The sequence below is a fragment of the Protopterus annectens genome, chromosome 3.part1, assembly GCF_019279795.1.
Source record: "Protopterus annectens isolate FY-2018-M chromosome 3.part1, PAN1.0, whole genome shotgun sequence".
NCBI classification, from domain to species: domain Eukaryota; kingdom Metazoa; phylum Chordata; order Ceratodontiformes; family Protopteridae; genus Protopterus; species Protopterus annectens.
Genome location: NC_056732.1, coordinates 1,909,532,118 through 1,909,553,033, shown reverse-complemented (window position 1 = coordinate 1,909,553,033; position 20,916 = coordinate 1,909,532,118). Strand labels below are relative to the sequence as shown.

The following is a 20,916-nucleotide window of genomic DNA, read 5'->3' as shown; positions in this document are numbered from 1 at the left end:
ATATGCATATATATAAATATAATATACCTTTATATAATACATTTTATCTCAATGTTTCAAATGTCTATCTTTTAAAACCAATTCTTTTGACCCCCCCCACAATATCTTTCAATTAACGACCATTCTTTTTTCTATTAGCTCCTTCAACACCACCAAAACTGAACTTGTCCCACAAATCAAACTTTTAGGCATCTATATTGACAAAGACCTGAAATCTAACAACCCACTAAAAGCTAAAGTCACTCTAAATTCAAAGCATATATGTCCAGTAACACAAGAAAGCAGATGCTTCTGTCATTCTCCTCTCCTCCATTCTTTACTTACACCAGTTGTATGTGACGTGCCAGCAACCCAACTAAAAACTTGAACAACACTACAACAAAATATACATTTTGCTGTCATTTTCCACATAGGGCCCACCAATGTACTTCACTGGCAGGAATTACCCCACTACCTGACTTACTCTGAGCTCCCTTTCATGCATTATCTCACATATAAGCGGAATATCTACCCTTCTCTAAACAATCTTATTCAGCTATACAACCCCACAGGGTCAGTCTGCTCCACAGTCAAATAATACTGCTGACATCTCCGTAAACTTCCATTTGTATCCAAAATTTGGAACTCAGTTATCTTAGAAATCAAACAACAGCATACCGTAAAAGCATTTAAAACCAACTTAAATTTCACCTACTCAACTCATGGCTCTGTAACTGAGTCTAGCAAACTCTCCTACCTCATAAAATTTCTTCTTATCTTCCCTCTACTTACTGTCTAACCTCAGCCAGGATACTGTATATCCTTAGTTTCCCATGTGTACCTAATCCACCCTTCCATGCTACGGTGGTACGGCAGTAGCGTTGTTACCACACAGCAAGAGGTTCTCCCGTTCGATTCTCGGCTTGGCTTGGGAGTGCCTTCCGTGTGGAGTCCGCATGTCCTCCCTGCGGTTGGGTAGCGTTCAAAAGACATGCGTGCATAAATGGGCATGCCTTCATTGAAGGTTGGGTGTCGAGCTGGCACCTCAGCGTTTCTAAAAAAAATCTACTGCCAATCATTAGTGGACCAGAGTTCCGCTGTGGCGACCCGTTACCGGGAAAAAGCCGAAAGACAAACAACAACAACCTAAACCACCTTTCCCTTATCTATGAATTCTTCCTACCTCTGCTAGAATTTGTTTTGCACTCATTCTGTGCCCATATTTTCTTTTTCTCTCTCTCTCTCTCTTGTGCATGCAAATTATGCTAATGTTTCCTCATTCCTATTACATTATGTTTGGTAATGTTTGTAACAAACTATAACCTATAACTGTACAATTTATATATTGTATTTTGTATGTGTAACAACTGGAGCTTTTCTCCCTGGGCCTTTACTGAAAATGGGTCATGTGCTCAGTCAGCCTTTCCTGGTAAAAAAAAGCAATAAATAAATAAAATTGTTTTGCTCACAATATAGTTGTAACAAGCAAGAATGGCTTATCCAATAGAGCTTGACATCAGTCGTGCTGTATGGTGATAACGTAGAGTGACATAGGACCTGGGTTATGATAGTTTGCTATGTTTTTGGGATGAGCAGGTGATTTTCCTTTAGTAATTGCTGTACTTCCTTATGAGCACACCCAGTATAATGACGTATTTGGTCGCACAATGTTTAGCACAAAGCTCCATAAGTAATCAATGATGGAGAATGGTTATTTTCACTTGTCATTTTATGACAAAAAAAACCGCTGAGCATGAATATGCTATTGGTCTCACAATGGGCATAGTGATTGATGTGTGGAGGATACCAGCATTGTTATGGATCAGTCTATACTTGTATACAAATTCAAGCAATTTCCACAGTTCACTTGATAGCTGATGTTATTGTTGCATCTGTCTGTGTGTTATATTATGGCTGTGATCCGGGTATTACAATGTTTTGCACAATGCTTAATTTAGTAGACATTTTTATTTACAACATGGTATTATAATGCCTTCAGATCAGTACTTTGTCATACGGTATTACATACATACAGACATACAAATATTTCAAGAATGGGCAATAATGCCCTTCTAGTTTGCAAACACACACACACACACACACACACACACACACACACACACACACACACACACACACACACACACACACACACATCAATTACCTCCAACACCATCACAGCCACAGCAGCAATACAAAAACAACTAACTGCTAAAGCAAACACAACATCTTGATTTTGTAGTTTCAAAAAAAGCCACACTTCCATGAAAACACTAAATACTGCAAATGGAAACAATTTGATTACCTTTTGCATTTGTTTAATTTTGACTAGATGTGGTATGCAAAGGATCATATAAAGTAATATATAAACTTGTGAAAAAAAAATTCATTATATCATCAGTCATCTCAGCTGGACTTACAGTGCCATTAAAAATGCCAGTACTTTAATATCAGTATTTAACCCACATCATGTTATTGGAAGAAGCAAGCTTTCACTGTATTTTATTGAAAATCATTTGGATGTTATTGCATGTTATTCTGCACCAATATCAACACTGTTATTTCTTGTTGTTGAATGTATCAAGGTGTAACAGTGCATTGATCTTATGTACTGCCAGTGCAATTTGACTGGGTAGGACCTGAAAATGTTCTTTGGATCATTTCACTCACTTGGCCAACAAATAAGCAAATAAACATGCATATAAAGAATAAATAAATAATTCAAAAATCAAACAGATGAAATGTATGGTGTTGTCAAGGGGTCTATAAATTCTGCATTTCTTTACAGACCAACAAACTATACTTGTGCACTGACCTGTTCTGTTTTCTCTTTCTGGTTTTGTTCCAGTAATGAAGGCCTTGGCAAATCAGTATGCGATGTGGATTCGTTTGTCCTTGGCTGCTCCCTTGTCATTTCTGGATTGATATTCTGTAACATAAAGACAATGATGGATTATAGTCAGGAAAATCAGTGAAGCAGTTATTACTACAAGACATGGTCAGTAGTTTGGAGTCCTCACATTGTTTTCTGGCTTGTTAAACGTATGTAGAGGGCTGTACAATTTACTGCAGGATAGCTGAAGTGGCATTCATGGGGCTTGCTATGGGCAGAGAGTCTCAGCAGGGTAATCATCTCTCCCTGTTTATTTCACCTCTTTTTTTCTATCACTTTCTCTACGTAGATGTGTCCAACCTGTGGCCCGTGGGCCGCATGCGGCCCTCAAGAGGTCTTCCATGCGGCCCTCAACCTCTAACTGCAGCATCGATGTATGCATGCCCCAAAACACTTTTTTTGTTTTGTGTTTTTCACTCCCATGACCTGTAACGCTAATGTCGGTGTGCACATGCACCAAAGCATTCTCATAGTTTTTTTTTTAGCCAAAAAAGGGTCAGTGTGTTTATGCCATTATTTTGCGCCGAACAATCAGTGTGTGTGTGTATGTGTGTGTGTGTGTGTGTGTGTGTGTGTGTGTGTGTGTGTGTGTGTGTGTGTGTGTGTGTGTGTGTGTTTGTGTGTGTGTGTGTGTGTGTGTGTGTGTGTGTGTGTGCTCACTGAAGAGGGACTCATGTATAGATTTGCTGCTGTTGCCTTTGAAAGGGACAGCAATTACCTGTGTTAATGGGTTAGTACGGAGTGAGTGAGTGCATGTATGAAAGCAGAATTGTGTGTGTGAAAGTAGAAGAAGAGTGTGTGTGTGTATGTGTGTATATATGTGCACAAAGAGGCTAGCAATGATCAGTCTACCTACTGAACACAAACAAGTTAGCTCACAAATATATCATACATTAAAAGTACACTTTCATTAAATTGTGGCTTTCCTGACAGGGAGAGTGTTGTACTGAACATCAACTCATACCTCTTAACTGTATGGATTTTCAAAGAATGTCTGGAGTTTTGCCTCATCTTCCAATTTGTGTCTTTTGCTTAGGAAATAAAAGTAGTCATCCAAGGTAATGCATTCCCAGGGAGTAAGAATGAGACAGCAGCCTAAGGTTAATGGGTCAGTAGTGGACTGACTATGTGGGACTGTAGCATATAAAGTTGCATTGTTTTTTCAGACAAACAAAAAAGCACCTAGTACTGTTTTTTTCATTGGTGGGTTCTAAGCAGTGATAGATTGGACAACAGTAAGCATAGCTTTGGCGGATCATCAATACTGGCAAATCAAGTGGGCACAATGTCACTTTTTAAATGTTGGGGATTTTAGTGAGTATGTGTGCACTTATGTGTTGGGAGTGCTGCAACAGTAGATGATTATTAAAGACAGAGACTTACGGACTGTGGAGAATGTTTCTTTGTTTCAAAACCTAATACTTGGGTACGCATGCCAGAAATAGATTTTTTAAGACATAGCTTCTTGCCATTTACAGTGGATGGATATTTACATTTAATGGACAATATATTAGCGTGGGCCTGTGGGGTTCTGAAGGATGCCAAGTCTACCACTGCCAATGTCTTGTACAGTGACTTGGAAATGGATATTGGAATGTTACTGAAAAAATATAGTAAGTGGGCTTAGAAATATAGTTTAATTAAACAGTGTACTTTCAATTTACAGACAATAATTTCATTTATTTCAGGTAGTCCAGATACTGGTAGATTGTATACCATTAGACTTAATTAGGGAGAGCTGTCATTCTGGGGAAACAAGCAGCCCTAGTTTCAGCGAAAGCTCTGTGGTTGCTTGCAGGTAGGAAGTTGTAGGATGTTGATGCAATGTGTTTTATTTATTATTTTTAATGCATTTGTCAAAACATGGATGTTCATCGTGTTACACTACTGCAGTCATCACCCTTGGGTTTTCCTGCCATCAAGCGGTCCCACAGTTGGCCCGAATTCCAAAGTCTGGGTCCGGCGTCGGCTGCCATCACTTTTTCCCCAATGTCAGTGCGCCAGGGGTATATCAGAGGCAGCCGACGCCATTTTCTTCAGTCTTTCTTGCTGCACGGTGCCCGACGCAAAAGCAGTTCACTAGTGCCGGTCGGCCTACTCCTGAGATTTGTTCAAGAATCCAGATCCGAAGTCTTCAAGAATATAAAGCTAAGTACCCCATTGGGGAAACTTTTTCTTGCCTCAGTCCGATGTCAGTAAAAGTTAATAATTGTATTTCTTGTGGGAAGCAAATCCCTCATAAGGATTGTCACTCTTACTGTATTCCATGTCTTGGCCCTGACCACGACGACCCTGGGTGTCGGTTTTGTGCTAGATTTAACAAGCATACTATCAAACGTCGGTCTGAACTTGCAGAGCACATTTTTGGTAGGAGATATAATTATACGATGCCATCGGATTTGCCGACGCCCACCATTTTGAAGAAACACAAAGACAAGGACAGACGTGCGAAACCCCGAACCGACGATGAGGCCTTGGCGGTTGCTGGTCCCCTGGTACTCTGTGAAGTGGGTTCACAAGCACTGACGTCTGGCTCAGGGGAACCTTTGTCCCTTTCCGACGCCCACGTGGAGGCAGCTGGGCTCTCTGTTAGTATGGATGCCAGTCCTGAGGATGTTCCTCTAGCCGAGGGCTCAGGCCCTTCTGCACCTCCACCAACTACCAGTGGAGTTTTTACTCCGGAGCACATTTCTATTAGGCCTAGGCCTAAGGACAAGAAGCAAGTGCACTCTCCTTCCCAGGCCTCTATGCCTAGGAAGCAGATGTTAAAAATGGCTGAAGATTTGATTTCAATGATTCGAGGAACTAAGCCTCCTCTAGACAAAAGGCCTAGGCAGGATACAGAATATGGCTCCGCAGACCAGATGTCTATTTCTTCTGATTCTGCTTCTGAGCCAGAATACCCTTACCCTTATGAGGATTCGGATGCTGAGGAATGCACTCCTTTGGCATCCCCACCTGAGGATTACGCCTTTGGGGAGACACTGCATGCGATGAGGGAACATTTTCATTGGGAAGGCCAGGAATACTCTGACTCTAAGAAAAGACTCAGAGATTTTCTTCTCCTACCTCAGCATAGGCCTCTTGCTGTTCCCCCAGTTCTGGATATTGTGGAGGATGTCTACATAGAATCGAGTTTGAACCCTGATTCCTTACCTCCTGCCCCGGTTAAGCCAGACAGATATTACAGGGTCCTAGATACCAACAAATTCCTTTTCAAAAGCCCTGTGGCGGACCCAGAAACTATCTTCCAGGGTCCCAAAGGGGTATGTGCTGCCACAGCAAAAAACCCAGTACCATCTGAGAAGGATAACAGAGCATATGATAGATGGGGGGAAAAGTTTACACTTCCTCTACCTTAACTATGAGAGCATTGAGTTGTCAATTTCACATGTTAAAGTATCAGCAGCATATATTGTCTCAGTTAAGACAGAAAATGATTCCAGATGCAGAATCACACAATTTTAAGGAAATGCAGGATTTATTGCATACAGCTGAACAGGTGGGTAAGCATACATTGCAATGTGGTTTTGATGCATTGGAGGCCTCATGTAGAGCTGCAGTTACAGGCTCTGTCATTAGAAAGAATGCTTGGCTTAAAGAGCAGAATTTACCAGAGCATGTGAAAGCAAAGTTACTGGATGCTCCCTTGCAGCAGGATGTTTTATTTAAGGGGAAAGCAGAGGAAGTACTAAAAAAGATGGAGGATAAGGCCAAATCCATTCAAATGGTTAAAGATTTCATGCAGGTCCAGCCACCTCGTTGCAGCAGAAATTGGCCAGAAAAAAATTGGTCCTTTCCAGTTTCAGACAGACCCCAAAGGGGCAAGTACAGACGTCTGAGAGGCAGAGGACAGCCTCAGACTTCATACGGATCACATCAATGGGGGTCTGCAGGATCAAAGGAGGGAGAAGGCAGATCCCAAACCTACAGGAGACAGACCTAATGACTTCTCTCTAGTGCTGCCAAATCAAAAGCTTCTGGCAGCCCCTCTGGGAGGGAAACTGACTCTTTTTCTACACAACTGGACTTTAATAACCAAAGACCAATGGGTATTAGACATAGTATCTCGAGGCTACAGGTTCTTCTTTCACACCTTGCCAAGATTAAGAGGCATGCAAGACCTACCTCCAAATCAAAAGGTAGAGGCACAAAAACAAATTGCAACCCTCTTACATATGAGAGCCATTCAAGAGGTCCCTCTGCAAGAGCAAGGACAAGGATTCTACTCAAGATTTTTCCTAGTACCAAGAAAGGACAAGGCCTGGAGGAACATTTTAGACCTTTCAATTCTAAACACTTTCTTAAAGGTTCCAAAGTTCAAAATGTTGACATTACAGCAGCTTCTACCCATGTTGGAAGAGGGAGCTTGGTTAGTAACCCTGGATCTCAAAGAGGCTTACCTAAATATTCCGATCAGGCTGGCCTGCAGAAGATACCTCAGATTCAGAGCAGGAACAGAGCATTACCAACTCTCAGCACTGCCCTTTGGCTTATCTACTGCGCCCAGAGTCTGTACAAAATGCCTGGCAACAGTAGTTGCAATTTGCAGACTAAAAGGAATCCAGATCTACCCTTACTTGGACGACTGCCTAATTCAAGCACGGACCAAAGACAAGCTACTACAGCATGTGGATTACATGAAGAAACTGTTGATCTGCTTAGGGTACACAATCAATGAAAAGAAATCTAAATTAGTACCCCTCTCAAGTGATAACCATCCTGGGTGCCAGTCTGAATACAAAGGCACAGATGGCTTCTATACAGGTAAACAAGCAGATCCAGCTAGCTCAGTACTTCTGGCTACTGTCTACAAGAACCCAGCTCCCTGCAAGGAAAATCCTGCAGGTTCTGGGTTTCATGGCATCTTGCATCCTGCTGATCCCATATGCAAAGCTGCATATGCAGAAACTGCAGTGGTATCTAAAGAGTGTCTGGTCTCAGCATTCTCAAAATTGGGAGATACAAATACCTCTCATACCTTGTCTTCAAAAGGAGTTACTCTGGTGGGCCCAAGCCTGTCACTTGAACAACAGTCAGCATTTCACTCAGCCCACAGCCAGACAAATTCTGACAACGGATGCCTCGGATTATGCAAGGGGAGCACACATGTCGGGCAAATGCATACAGGGCAAATGGAACAAACAACAAAGGCATCTACACATAAACCACAAGAAGATGCTTGCAGTGCACAATGCCATCCTAGCCTTCAAGGATCACCTCAGCCCAGGCCCTCTGCTGATAAAGACGGACAACACAACAGTCATGTGGTACATAAACAAACAAGGGGGGACTCACTCCTACCCTTTGTGCAGGTTAGCCATGAACCTCTGGAATACAGCCATGACACTAAGGATACAGTTGCAAGCATAGTTTCTACCAGGAAAAGAAAACGCCTTAGCAGACAACTTAAGCAGGAACATTTTGGACCCACACGAATGGCAGCTAAACCCAAGTGTATTCAGAGAAATAATTCAGAGATGGGGCACACCAGAGGTGGACCTGTTTGCCTCCCCAAACAATGCCCAGCTTCCTCTCTTCTGCACAAGGCTTCCTCATCAACAAGCATGGAGGACGGATGCCCTCTCCTTCAGTTGGAACGGCCTGCATGTCTACGCCTTCCCTCCTCTGCCTCTATTGCCAAGAGTTCTCATGAAAGCCAGACAGGAAAAAAACAAGTATAATTTTGATAGCTCCAGACTGGCCCCACCAGCACTGGTATCCCATTCTAAGAAATCTGATTCAGGAACCCCCATGGGCCTTGCCTCAAGACAATCAATTATTATTTCAACAGGACAGACAGAGTCTGCATGGACAGCTCAGGACTCTAAACCTAGCAGCATGGAGAATTTAAGGTTGCAACAATCTACGCCTCTTTCAAAAGCTGTTATGGATGTCATTATTGAAGCTAGAAGGCCTACTACCAGAAAGGCCTAATCTGACAAATGGAAGAGATTCTGCGCATGGAATCATTCATGAAATCTTGACCCTATGATACTTAATGTGCCACAGATCCTGCAATATTTAAATGAATTACTGAACAGTGGCCTATCCTTCTCCTCCATCAAAATCCATGCTTCCGACATTTCCACCAACTACAACACTGATCCACCAGTCTTCTAGTACCCTCTGATTAAGCAATTCCTCTGAGGAGCTAAGAATCTCAGGCCTCATCGCAGCGCTCCTACCCCTGCCTGGGACCTCAACTTTGTTTTGGAAAAACTAACCTTACCACCCTTTGAACCAGCTAGCTCAGTAGAGATTAAGTTCCTCTCCTGGAAAACTACCCTGCTCCTGGCCATAACCTCAGCTAGAAGAATCTCTGAGCTGGGAGCTCTCATGGCAGTTGAGCCCTTCCTCATTTTCCACCAGGATAGGGTTTCTCTTAGAACCAATCCTACCTTCCTGCCCAAAGTGGTTTCCAGTGTGTGTCTCTGAACCAAACTATTCACCTTCCCACCTTCTTTCCAAACCCTCAAAATAAGAGGGAAAGGCTTCTGCATTCTCTGGACATCCATAGGCAACTACGCTATTACTTGGACAGGACCAAGGCCAGCAGGAAATCGGACCAACTCTTTGTCTCCTATGCTGAATCTTCTCTGGGAAAAGCCATTTCCAAGCAGACAATATCCAAGTGGATTAGTCACTGTATTGCTTTCTGTTATACACATCACGGTAAGCCGGCTCCTACCAATATTAGGCCTCACTCTACCAGGGCAGCAGCCACTTCCACTGCCTTCCTTAGAGGGGTGCCACAAAGAATATTTTGGAGGCAGCAACCTGGAGCTCTGTGCATACCTTTACCAAGCACTACCACCTTCCACTCTTCTCTAAGTCCAGAGCTGGATTTGCATCTGCAGTCCTGCAGGGCCTCATCGCCAGCCCTAATGCTATATAAACTCCAACCTCCCTTACTTTGCTTTGGGACTCAACCCAAGGGTGATGACTGCAGCAGTGTAACACAATGAACATAGTACAGTTTTGTACCTACCATAAATCTAGATGTTCGAGTGTTGACACTGCTGCAGTCCTGGTTTCCCTCCCTCCGTCCCCTCTGTATCTCTGTATTACCTTCCACAGCTGTGAGTCCCCCTTCTACATGGAACATGGGCCTAAGGGTGGTTACTAATTTCTGTACTTTGTGTTTTTGCTGTTACTTTATAACATGCCCTCACTTTTAGGGGCACCTGACATCTAGGGCAAGAAAAACTGAAGAAAATGGCGTTGGCTGCCTCTGATATACCCCTGGCGCACTGACGTCGGGGAAAAAGTGATGGCAGCCGACGCTGGACCCAGACTTTGGAATTTGGGATGACTGCGGGACCGCCTGATGGCAGGAAAACCCAAGGGTGATGACTGCAGCAGTGTCAACACTCGAACATCTACATTTATGGTAGGTACAAAACTGTAATTTTTATTTGATGCAAAAGAAGGCAGGACTGAATGAGCCATATAATGTTTAACTGACAATAATGGGATAGAAAGATTATAAGTTATGTATAATGTTTGCAGCTATAGTTGTTTCAATGCTGTCTGTGATGCATAACTATTTTTGGTCCTGTGTCCCACTTTTATTTTTCGCTTTGTCCAGATTTCTTGCTCTAAGGTTGAGAGGTATGGTTCCATACTAAATCAGAAGTTGTATTTACCTTGGAAGACTTTTCGGCATAATTATGAAAAACAGAGCCTTTTTAATATCTCTGCTTATTTCCAATATAAACTGCTATGTAACCTTGCAAATAACCTTCTTATTAAGCTACTTTACTTCTTCAGGAATTGACAGGTATGATTCATCTGTTCGGACATAAGCATAGAGTGCTAATGTGACTGATTTCTTGCAGCAGTCTGTGCTTTACATAATCACAATAACTTTTCTGTGTTTCTGGGTGTGTAATCAATTTAACAGTTTTAAAGATGTTTTCCAAAAATAAATAAATATATAATAAATAAATAATCATCTCTACACTTTGAACTATTGACAAAGTCTGGGAATTTGATAATCCACAAGTAACAAACCACAATATACTCCGATGGACTAAGAAACACTACCGACGTAGTGGAATACCAGGCTGTCACTCCCAACTGCAGGAAAAATGTTATATATACAAGACGTAACGTATATTAACACACAAGTTGTAGAAGGAAGGAAAAACGCTCCACAAAGTCTCTGTGTTAAATCCACCGTTTAATGAGAAATTACCTAGGTTTCGTCCGTCTCCATAGACTTCCTCAGATAACATAAAGAATATTACTAAGCCACTTATATATTGCACGTAACCCAGTTAACAATTAATCAATCAATAAATTATTCAAAATCCTAACCCACACCCTTACTTAAAAACACAAACCATTGTTTAATATACTATAAAATACTTATAAAAAAATGTATAAAACATGTACATATATCTCATTATGCATGATTATAACTGTATTGTTGTAATGCCTATTGTATTTCATTGGTAAACATTCACATATAAATACTGTTGTAAGTATTATATGCATAAAGCATAAAAATAGTATATAAATAGTATATGTATTCCCTTAGATAATGTATATGAGTCACATAACACTGTCAAGTGTATAAATGTACATCCTATACCTAATGGTGGATGAATATAAAACCGTTTTAAATATATATAAATATGTGTATATTCACTGTTATTATTGATGGAACTTAAATGATGACACTTCTAGGTATAAAATATATATTTTATCTCCCCTTAATATTATTCAATCTAAGGATGGGTTTTATGCTGCAATATTCATTTAAACCAGGACGATTGTAAGCATTTAACATAATCTGCATTTTTAATTCCTGTGCGTCTAAATCATAGGTAGTAGTCCTACCTTGTTGATCTTTAAAAATGTGTGATACACCACAAAACCTAAACTGATGACTAGTGTATTGTGCAACATGTCTTGCTAATGCATTGGTACTCTTAGATTTTTTAATGTCGTTTAAATGCTCCTTAATTCTATCTCTCATATGTCTACTCGTCTTACCTACATAAAAAGCATCACATAGTTGGCACAGGGCAATATATATCACATTGGTAGAATAACAGTTAAAATGACTCCCTATTTTGATGTTACAATGATTAATCTTAATACTCTTACCAGTACTAAGAATATAGGGACATACAGAGCACCTACCACACTTGAAATTACCAAGCCTTTTATTACGTACTACCTCCTTATTATATATTGCTCTTTCAAATAAATCTTTAAATGATAAGTCCTTTCTGAATATATATGGAATATTACCCTGAAAAAATCTTCCTAAATAGTTGTCAGTTACCATTAAGTGCCAATTTTTATTAATAATATGCTTAATGGCATAAGAAATATCATTGAATGTAGTAATATAGAATGGAATGGAATTAGAGTCAAATGTCACATTTGAATTGTGGTCATTTACCATAATATCATCAGGCGTATAATTAATACCACTTATAATAGCTTTATATATTCCTGTGTCCCTCTTGCTTCTAACTTCATCCAAGACCTTAATACATAATTCCTCTGGATACCCACGATTGATAAACAAAGACATCATAAATCTTAATTCGTCATAAAATTCGGAATCATTGCTTACCATTCTTGCAGCCCTGACCATCTGGCCCTTAACAATGGCCTTTTTCTGGTGGTCAGGGTGCCAACTTGCATAATGCAAGTAGGAATTTGAAAAAGTAGACTTCCTAAATATGTTGGATTTTAATATACCATTATTTTTGTCCACTGATAGTCTAACATCTAAATATGTAATTGTGTCACCATTCATCTCATGTGTAAATTTCAGAAACCAAATGCTGTTGTTAATATACTCAATAAATGCCTCCAATTGAACCTGGTCCCCATCCCAAATAAAAAACAAGTCAATCTAAAAATCTGGAATAAAATTTTACATGGGTATAAAATTCAGTATTAAACAAATAATGTAGTTCCCAATAATAAAATTAGCAAACATGGGGGCACATGCCGCCCCCATGGCTACACCATTGACTTGTCGAAAATAATTCCCTTCATAATATAAGTAATTGTATCTTAAAACCATATCCATGAGTTTACTTAACAAATTAATTTTATCTTGATCGTATAGGTTGGTCTCGAATAACTGCTTTTCTAACCACACCAAACCAATGTCATGTGGTATCACTGTAAATAAATTATTGACGTCCATTGTTACAAAAATGTACCCCTGATTAAATTTGAAGGAACTCAATTTTCCTAAAAAATCCCATGAGTCCTTAAGCACATAGGTGAACTTGGTCATTCCCATCTTAAAATAATGATCCAAATACTGACTAATAAAATGTGTTTTGTTTTTTTTCCCGTCCACTATAGGTCTAAACTGTAAATTTTCTAACCCTTTATGTATTTTTGGTATTCCAAAAATACCACTCACTACTGGATATTCATTACATAGAAGCTTCCATTCCACCTCTGTTATTTCGCCTTGATATAACATGTCTTCCAGTGCCAAATCTATCTTCTTGTACGCAATATTAATTTCATTTAGGCTAACTTCCTCATATGTTTCCCCTAACAACATAGTGGTCATGTACATAATATAATAATTTTTGTCCACCACGACCACACCACTGCCCTTATCAGGTTTCATAATTCTAATACTATTTGTATTAAGAATCTTGTAAAGGATATCCTGTTCATGATTAGTCAAATTGGTATTCATAGGCTTCTTATAATTCAAATAAAACTGTCTTATTTCTGTCTCACTGATTCTTTCAAATACCGCCACCTTATCATTCATCGGTGGGTTGTAAACACTAGGTTTAGTCAGTGTATTTCGTTGATTATTAATATTATAATCAGTGCTATTCTCTTGAAATAGAATTTTTAAGTTTACCTTACGTGTAAACAGTTTTAGATCCAATAGTGAGTTTACCAAATTTCCTTTTCTACAAGGTACATAATTAAAACCTTTTGAAAACAAATTCACTATGTCAGTATCAAACATAATCGAAGTATAATTATATAACTTAAAATCCCCTTTACTGTTCAAAATAACTGTGGGATTCTTAAATACTACATTTTCGACCAATGCAAGTGTATGTACAGATTCATTGTCACATAATAAACAATTAACTAATGGTTGAACTATAAAGTTCTCTTGTGGCATCTCATTAGTATTACCCATCTGCATATCTTGTATTTGTGCCATTGGTGTACTGTCATTTACATGAACGTCAAATTCTGAAGGAATATCATAAAAACTTAAATCACATAGTCTCTGGTTATCAATGTTGTCTGAAATCAAAGGCAGTGAACTAAAATCAGTAGTACAAGTGTTGTCGTTAGAAAAATTGTCCAAAGATTTGCCTTCCCCAATATCAATATTATTCAAAGGAACTGTCATGTTGTTGACATCACAAATGGACGAAGATGTTTTAAACAATGCGTTAGAATAGTTACTCGACATACTAGAATGCCCAACAGTCATTTCCAATTCATCTATATTATTATTGAAGGGCATTAAAAATGTTGTTGAAGTTTTATAAGTTGTTAATTTCTGATTACTTACTCTTTCAGTTATGCAAAACAGTTCTGCCTCTGTATGATGTGGGACGCCAATGGCTACTTGCGCGCCCTCCATCCATTTTTTTGAAACTGATGTTGTGGTTTTTTGTTTTGCAAGTCTTCCTTAGGGCGTGCACCCATAGATCCAAAGTCCTCCTCGTCACAGGATGGCTGCTGGTTTCTAATTCTCTCTGAGCATCTCACGACGTCTTCACCAAAACTTTCCACTGAATGTTGTTCGTTGACTTGCCTCCGTACCAATATTCTTTATGTTATCTGAGGAAGTCTGTGGAGACGGACGAAACCTAGGTAATTTCTCATTAAACGGTGGATTTAACACAGAGACTTTGTGGAGCGTTTTTCCTTCCTTCTACAACTTGTGTGTTAATATACGTTACGTCTTGTATATATAACATTTTTCCTGCAGTTGGGAGTGACAGCCTGGTATTCCACTACGTCGGTAGTGTTTCTTAGTCCATCGGAGTATATTGTGGTTTGTTACTTGTGGATTATCAGTTTGTGCTTGTTCTGAATGGAATCCGAGGGAGGCACCATTGACGTGATGGATATGCTGAGGCAAGTCAACGAACAACTTAAGGTGCATACTATTCTTATCAACAAACTGAAGGAAACTGAAAAACCACATATTGACGAGGTCACGGGGAACTTGGGGTTGCCACTTACCCAACCTACCCCTCCCTCTGACAATTTACTTAGTGGTACGCAGAGGGCAACTGTTAAAACCACCAATGTAGTAAATGATGGTCGTTGTGCATCATACAACTGCGACCTTTGGAAAACTCACTGTTTTTCTTTTAATGGGGACAAAACTACTAAAATTAACAGCGATGTGTATATTCACAAAACAATGAAAGAAACACTTAAGGAGTTTGAGAGAAAGCTTTTCAAACTCAAACGGACACAGATGGAAAATGGATATTTGAAGAAAAATATTGAACTGGGTATGGTTCCTAAGGGGTTAAGATTATGGAGATATCCCAACGGTTGTGATTCTGAACAAGACATGCTTAATGAACTACATGATTTATTTAACAAGACAGGGTTGGAGCTTATGGAAATTATGATCAAATATAACTCTAAAAAGATTGATTACTTGTTAAGTGAAGTGGAACTTCTTAATCAAAGTATAAGTAAAGATTTGCTTTTCGAGCAACATTACACGAATTATATAAACATCATTAAGGATATTGATTATAGTTGCGATGTCATATATCAAAAGAAAAATAAGAAAATTCAAAGGGACAAGAAAATATATGATCTGGGGCATGTGTATCCTAAATCTAAAAGAGTTGGTGGCAACCATGGTAACGGGCAAACACGTACTATGGGTAGTAACTTAGACGAACTAGATGACATCATTTCCTGCAATGATTACGAAGATTTGGGGCGTGAACATTCAGTGGAAAGTTTTGGTGAAGACGTCGTGAGACGCTCAGAGAAAATTAGAAACCAGCAGCCATCCTGTGACGAGGAGGACTTTGGATCTATGGGTGCACGCCCTAAGGGAGACTTGCAAAACAAAAAACTACAACATCAGATTCAAAAAAACGGATGGAGGACGCGCAAGTAGCCGTTGGCGTCCCACATCATACAGAGGCAGAACTGTTTTGCATAACTGAAAGAGTAAGTAATCAGAAATTAACAACTTATAAAACTTCAACAACATTTTTAATGCCCTTCAATAATAATATAGATGAATTGGAAATGACTGTTGGGCATTCTAGTATGTCGAGTAACTATTCTAACGCATTGTTTAAAACATCTTCGTCCATTTGTGATGTCAACAACATGACAGTTCCTTTGAATAATATTGATATTGGGGAAGGCAAATCTTTGGACAATTTTTCTAACGACAACACTTGTACTACTGATTTTAGTTCACTGCCTTTGATTTCAGACAACATTGATAACCAGAGACTATGTGATTTAAGTTTTATGATATTCCTTCAGAATTTGACGTTCATGTAAATGACAGTACACCAATGGCACAAATACAAGATATGCAGATGGGTAATACTAATGAGATGCCACAAGAGAACTTTATAGTTCAACCATTAGTTAATTGTTTATTATGTGACAATGAATCTGTACATACACTTGCATTGGTCGAAAATGTAGTATTTAAGAATCCCACAGTTATTTTGAACAGTAAAGGGGATTTTAAGTTATATAATTATACTTCGATTATGTTTGATACTGACATAGTGAATTTGTTTTCAAAAGGTTTTAATTATGTGCCTTGTAGAAAAGGAAATTTGGTAAACTCACTATTGGATCTAAAACTGTTTACACGTAAGGTAAACTTAAAAATTCTATTTCAAGAGAATAGCACTGATTATAATATTAATAATCAACGAAATACACTGACTAAACCTAGTGTTTACAACCCACCGATGAATGATAAGGTGGCGGTATTTGAAAGAATCAGTGAGACAGAAATAAGACAGTTTTATTTGAATTATAAGAAGCCTATGAATACCAATTTGACTAATCATGAACAGGATATCCTTTAGAAGATTCTTAATACAAATAGTATTAGAATTATGAAACCCAATAAGGGCAGTGGTGTGGTCGTGGTGGACAAAAATGATTTTATTATGTACATGACCACTATGTTGTTAGGGGAAACATATGAGGAAGTTAGCCTAAATGAAATTAATATTGCGTACAAGAAGATAGATTTGGCACTGGAAGACATGTTATATCATGGCGAAATAACAGAGGTGGAATGGAAGTTTCTATGTAATGAATATCCAGTAGTGAGTGGTATTTTTGGAATACCAAAAATACATAAAGGGTTAGAAAATTTATAGTTTAGACCTATAGTGGACGGGAAAAGAAACAAAACACATTTTATTAGTCAGTATTTGGATCATTATTTTAAGATGGGAATGACCAAGTTCACCTATGTGCTTAAGGACTCATGGGATTTTTTAGGAAAATTGAGTTCCTTCAAATTTAATCAGGGGTACATTTTTGTAACAATGGACGTCAATAATTTATTTACTGTGATACCACATGACATTGGTTTGGTGTGGTTAGAGTAGCAGTTATTCGAGACCAACCTATACGATCAAGATAAAATTAATTTGTTAAGTAAACTCATGGATATGGTTTTAAGATACAATTACTTATATTATGAAGGGAATTATTTTCGACAAGTCAATGGTGTAGCCATGGGGGCGGCATGTGCCCCCATGTTTGCTAATTTTATTATGACTTATTGGGAACTACATTATTTGTTTAATACTGAATTTTATACCCATGTAAAATTTTATTCCAGATTTTTAGATTGACTTGTTTTTTATTTGGGATGGGGACCAGGTTCAATTGGAGGCATTTATTGAGTATATTAACAACAGCATTTGGTTTCTGAAATTTACACATGAGATGAATAGTGACACAATTACATATTTAGATGTTAGACTATCAGTGGACAAAAATAATGGTATATTAAAATCCAACATATTTAGGAAGTCTACTTTTTCAAATTCCTACTTGCATTATGCAAGTTGGCACCCTGACCACCAGAAAAAGGCCATTGTTAAGGGCCAGATGGTCAGGGCTGCAAGAATGGTAAGCAATGATTCCGAATTTTATGACGAATTAAGATTTATGATGTCTTTGTTTATCAATCGTGGGTATCCAGAGGAATTATGTATTAAGGTCTTGGATGAAGTTAGAAGCAAGAGGGACACAGGAATATATAAAGCTATTATAAGTGGTATTTATACGCCTGATGATATTATGGTAAATGACCACAATTCAAATGTGACATTTGACTCTAATTCCATTCCATTCTATATTACTACATTCAATGATATTTCTTATGCCATTAAGCATATTATTAATAAAAATTGGCACTTAATGGTAACTGACAACTATTTAGGAAGATTTTTTCAGGGTAATATTCCATATATATTCAGAAAGGACTTATCATTTAAAGATTTATTTGAAAGAGCAATATATAATAAGGAGGTAGTATGTAATAAAAGGCTTGGTAATTTCAAGTGTGGTAGGTGCTCTGTATGTCCCTATATTCTTAGTACTGGTAAGAGTATTAAGATTAATCATTGTAACATCAAAATAGGGAGTCATTTTAACTGTTATTCTAACAATGTGATATATATTGCCCTGTGCCAACTATGTGATGCTTTTTATGTAGGTAAGACGAGTAGACATATGAGAGATAGAATTAAGGAGCATTTAAACGACATTAAAAAATCTAAGAGTACCAATGCATTAGCAAGACATGTTGCACAATACACTAGTCATCAGTTTAGGTTTTGTGGTGTATCACACATTTTAAAGATCAACAAGGTAGGACTACTACCTATGATTTAGACGACAGGAATTAAAAATGCAGATTATGTTAAATGCTTACAATCGTCCTGGTTTAAAATGAATATTGCAGCATAAAACCCATCCTTAGATTGAATAATATTAAGGGGAGATAAAATATATATTTTATACCTAGAAGTGTCATCATTTAAGTTCCATCAATAATAACAGTGAATATACACATATTTATATATATTTAAAACGGTTTTATATTCATCCACCATTAGGTATAGGATGTACATTTATACACTTGACAGTGTTATGTGACTCATATACATTATCTAAGGGAATACATATACTATTTATATACTATTTTTATGCTTTATGCATATAATACTTACAACAGTATTTATATGTGAATGTTTACCAATGAAATACAATAGGCATTACAACAATACAGTTATAATCATGCATAATGAGATATATGTACATTTTTTATACATTTTTTTATAAGTATTTTATAGTATATTAAACAATGGTTTGTGTTTTTAAGTAAGGGCGTGGGTTAGGATTTTGAATAATTTATTGATTGATTAATTGTTAACTGGGTTACGTGCAATATATAAGTGGCTTAGTAATATTCTTTATGTTATCTGAGGAAGTCTGTGGAGACGGACGAAATCTAGGTAATTTCTCATTAAACGGTGGATTTAACACAGAGACTTTGTGGAGCGTTTTTCCTTCCTTCTACAACTTGTGTGTTAATATACGTTACGTCTTGTATATATAACATTTTTCCTGCAGTTGGGAGTGAAAGTCTGGGAATTTGTTTTTTTCAAAAGCGAAGGTCAGCATTACAGCTCAGTAAACTGTCAGTCTGTGAGTAACTTCTACACAAATTAAAATGTCTGAATGTCAAATGGCTTTAGATTGGAGGGAAGTTTATTTTTATTTATTTTATTTTATTTTACATTTGTTTACCGGGAGTCCGACTGGGCACAGGTCCATTTCCAGTGAAGGCCCGAGGAGAAAAGCTCCAAAAATAACACAAAGCAATATAATACATGAGAGAGAGAGAGAGAGAGACAGCAAATTATGGATGTAGTACTCATACAGTATGGCAGAGATTACATTTCGTAACAGTGAGAATCACTGAAGTACAGAATAAACTTAAAAACATTTTTTTTACAGTTATAATTACAGCAAGGCAAATATCAATCAGTTAAGGATTTAGGAGAAAGATGTTTGTACATAGCTGAAGCTCTGAAAAAATCTTTTGGTATAGATTAACCTGGGGATTGACACAAGTTATATGTTTACACCAGCATGTAACATTATAGCATATGGTTTTCTTATTGATTTACTTTTGCCGAGCAGTTGTTTGTTGATTTATTGATGGTCCTTTTGGTGGTAGGAAATTACATGGATGAATCCATCTCTATTATGATTTTTTTTTCAGATATTTTGACTTCCAGACAATTTCATTCAGTGAGTGGGTGTCATGTGATTACTGAGGTTGCCTATTTTACAAGTAGGGGCTTTTTTGTGTGTGTGTGTGTGTGTGTGTGTGTGTGTGTGTGTGTGTGTGTGTGTGTGTGTGTGTGTGTGTGTGTAAGAGAGAGAAATTTAATATGTATACTGAATATAATTTTGCAATCCATGGTGGTGGTGCTGTGGTAGCGTTGTAACCTCACAGTAAGACGCTGTCCGGTTCAATTCTCAGCTAGAGCATCTTCTGTGTGGAGACATGTGTGAATGGGCGTACCTTCGTTGAAGGTTGTGTGTCAGGGCAAGTAACTCAGCATGTAAAAATCAACTACCAATCATTAGCGGATCGGAGTTCCGCTGTGGCGACCCCTAACCGGGAAAAGCCGAAAGAAACAACAACAACTGAATATAATTTTGCAAATGGAATTCTTAGTTAAACATGCCCCTCTTCTTGGGCAGCTAGACTTGAGTAACCAATATTAGATCTTAGCCATCCAGCTGGGAAAGGTTAGTATGTGGATTTTCCATCTGGTTTGATGAAGGCTATGCTACTTACCCAAGGGCTACATCTATGGCTATCCATCCAGCCATCATGTTGCTGAACTACATTGTTTGATAAGGAGAGGAGCTTTTTACAGAAGTTGAAAGTTTCTGTGTCAAGAACCTGTCCATAAAAAGTGGCTTGTTTTTGTTGCAGTGAAGGCTATGGTCTTTGT

At 38.2% G+C, this 20,916-nt stretch overlaps 1 protein-coding gene across 1 annotated transcript in view; it reads right to left on the bottom strand.

The window, feature by feature from the left end:
- Positions 1–20,916, bottom strand: part of LOC122797953 — a 271,287-nt gene that overhangs the window by 117,326 nt on the left and 133,045 nt on the right. The window contains exon 7 of the mRNA XM_044066474.1: positions 2,795–2,908. Within this exon, the coding sequence (XP_043922409.1) occupies positions 2,795–2,908 (114 nt within the window). The remainder of the gene's footprint in view (positions 1–2,794; positions 2,909–20,916) is intronic.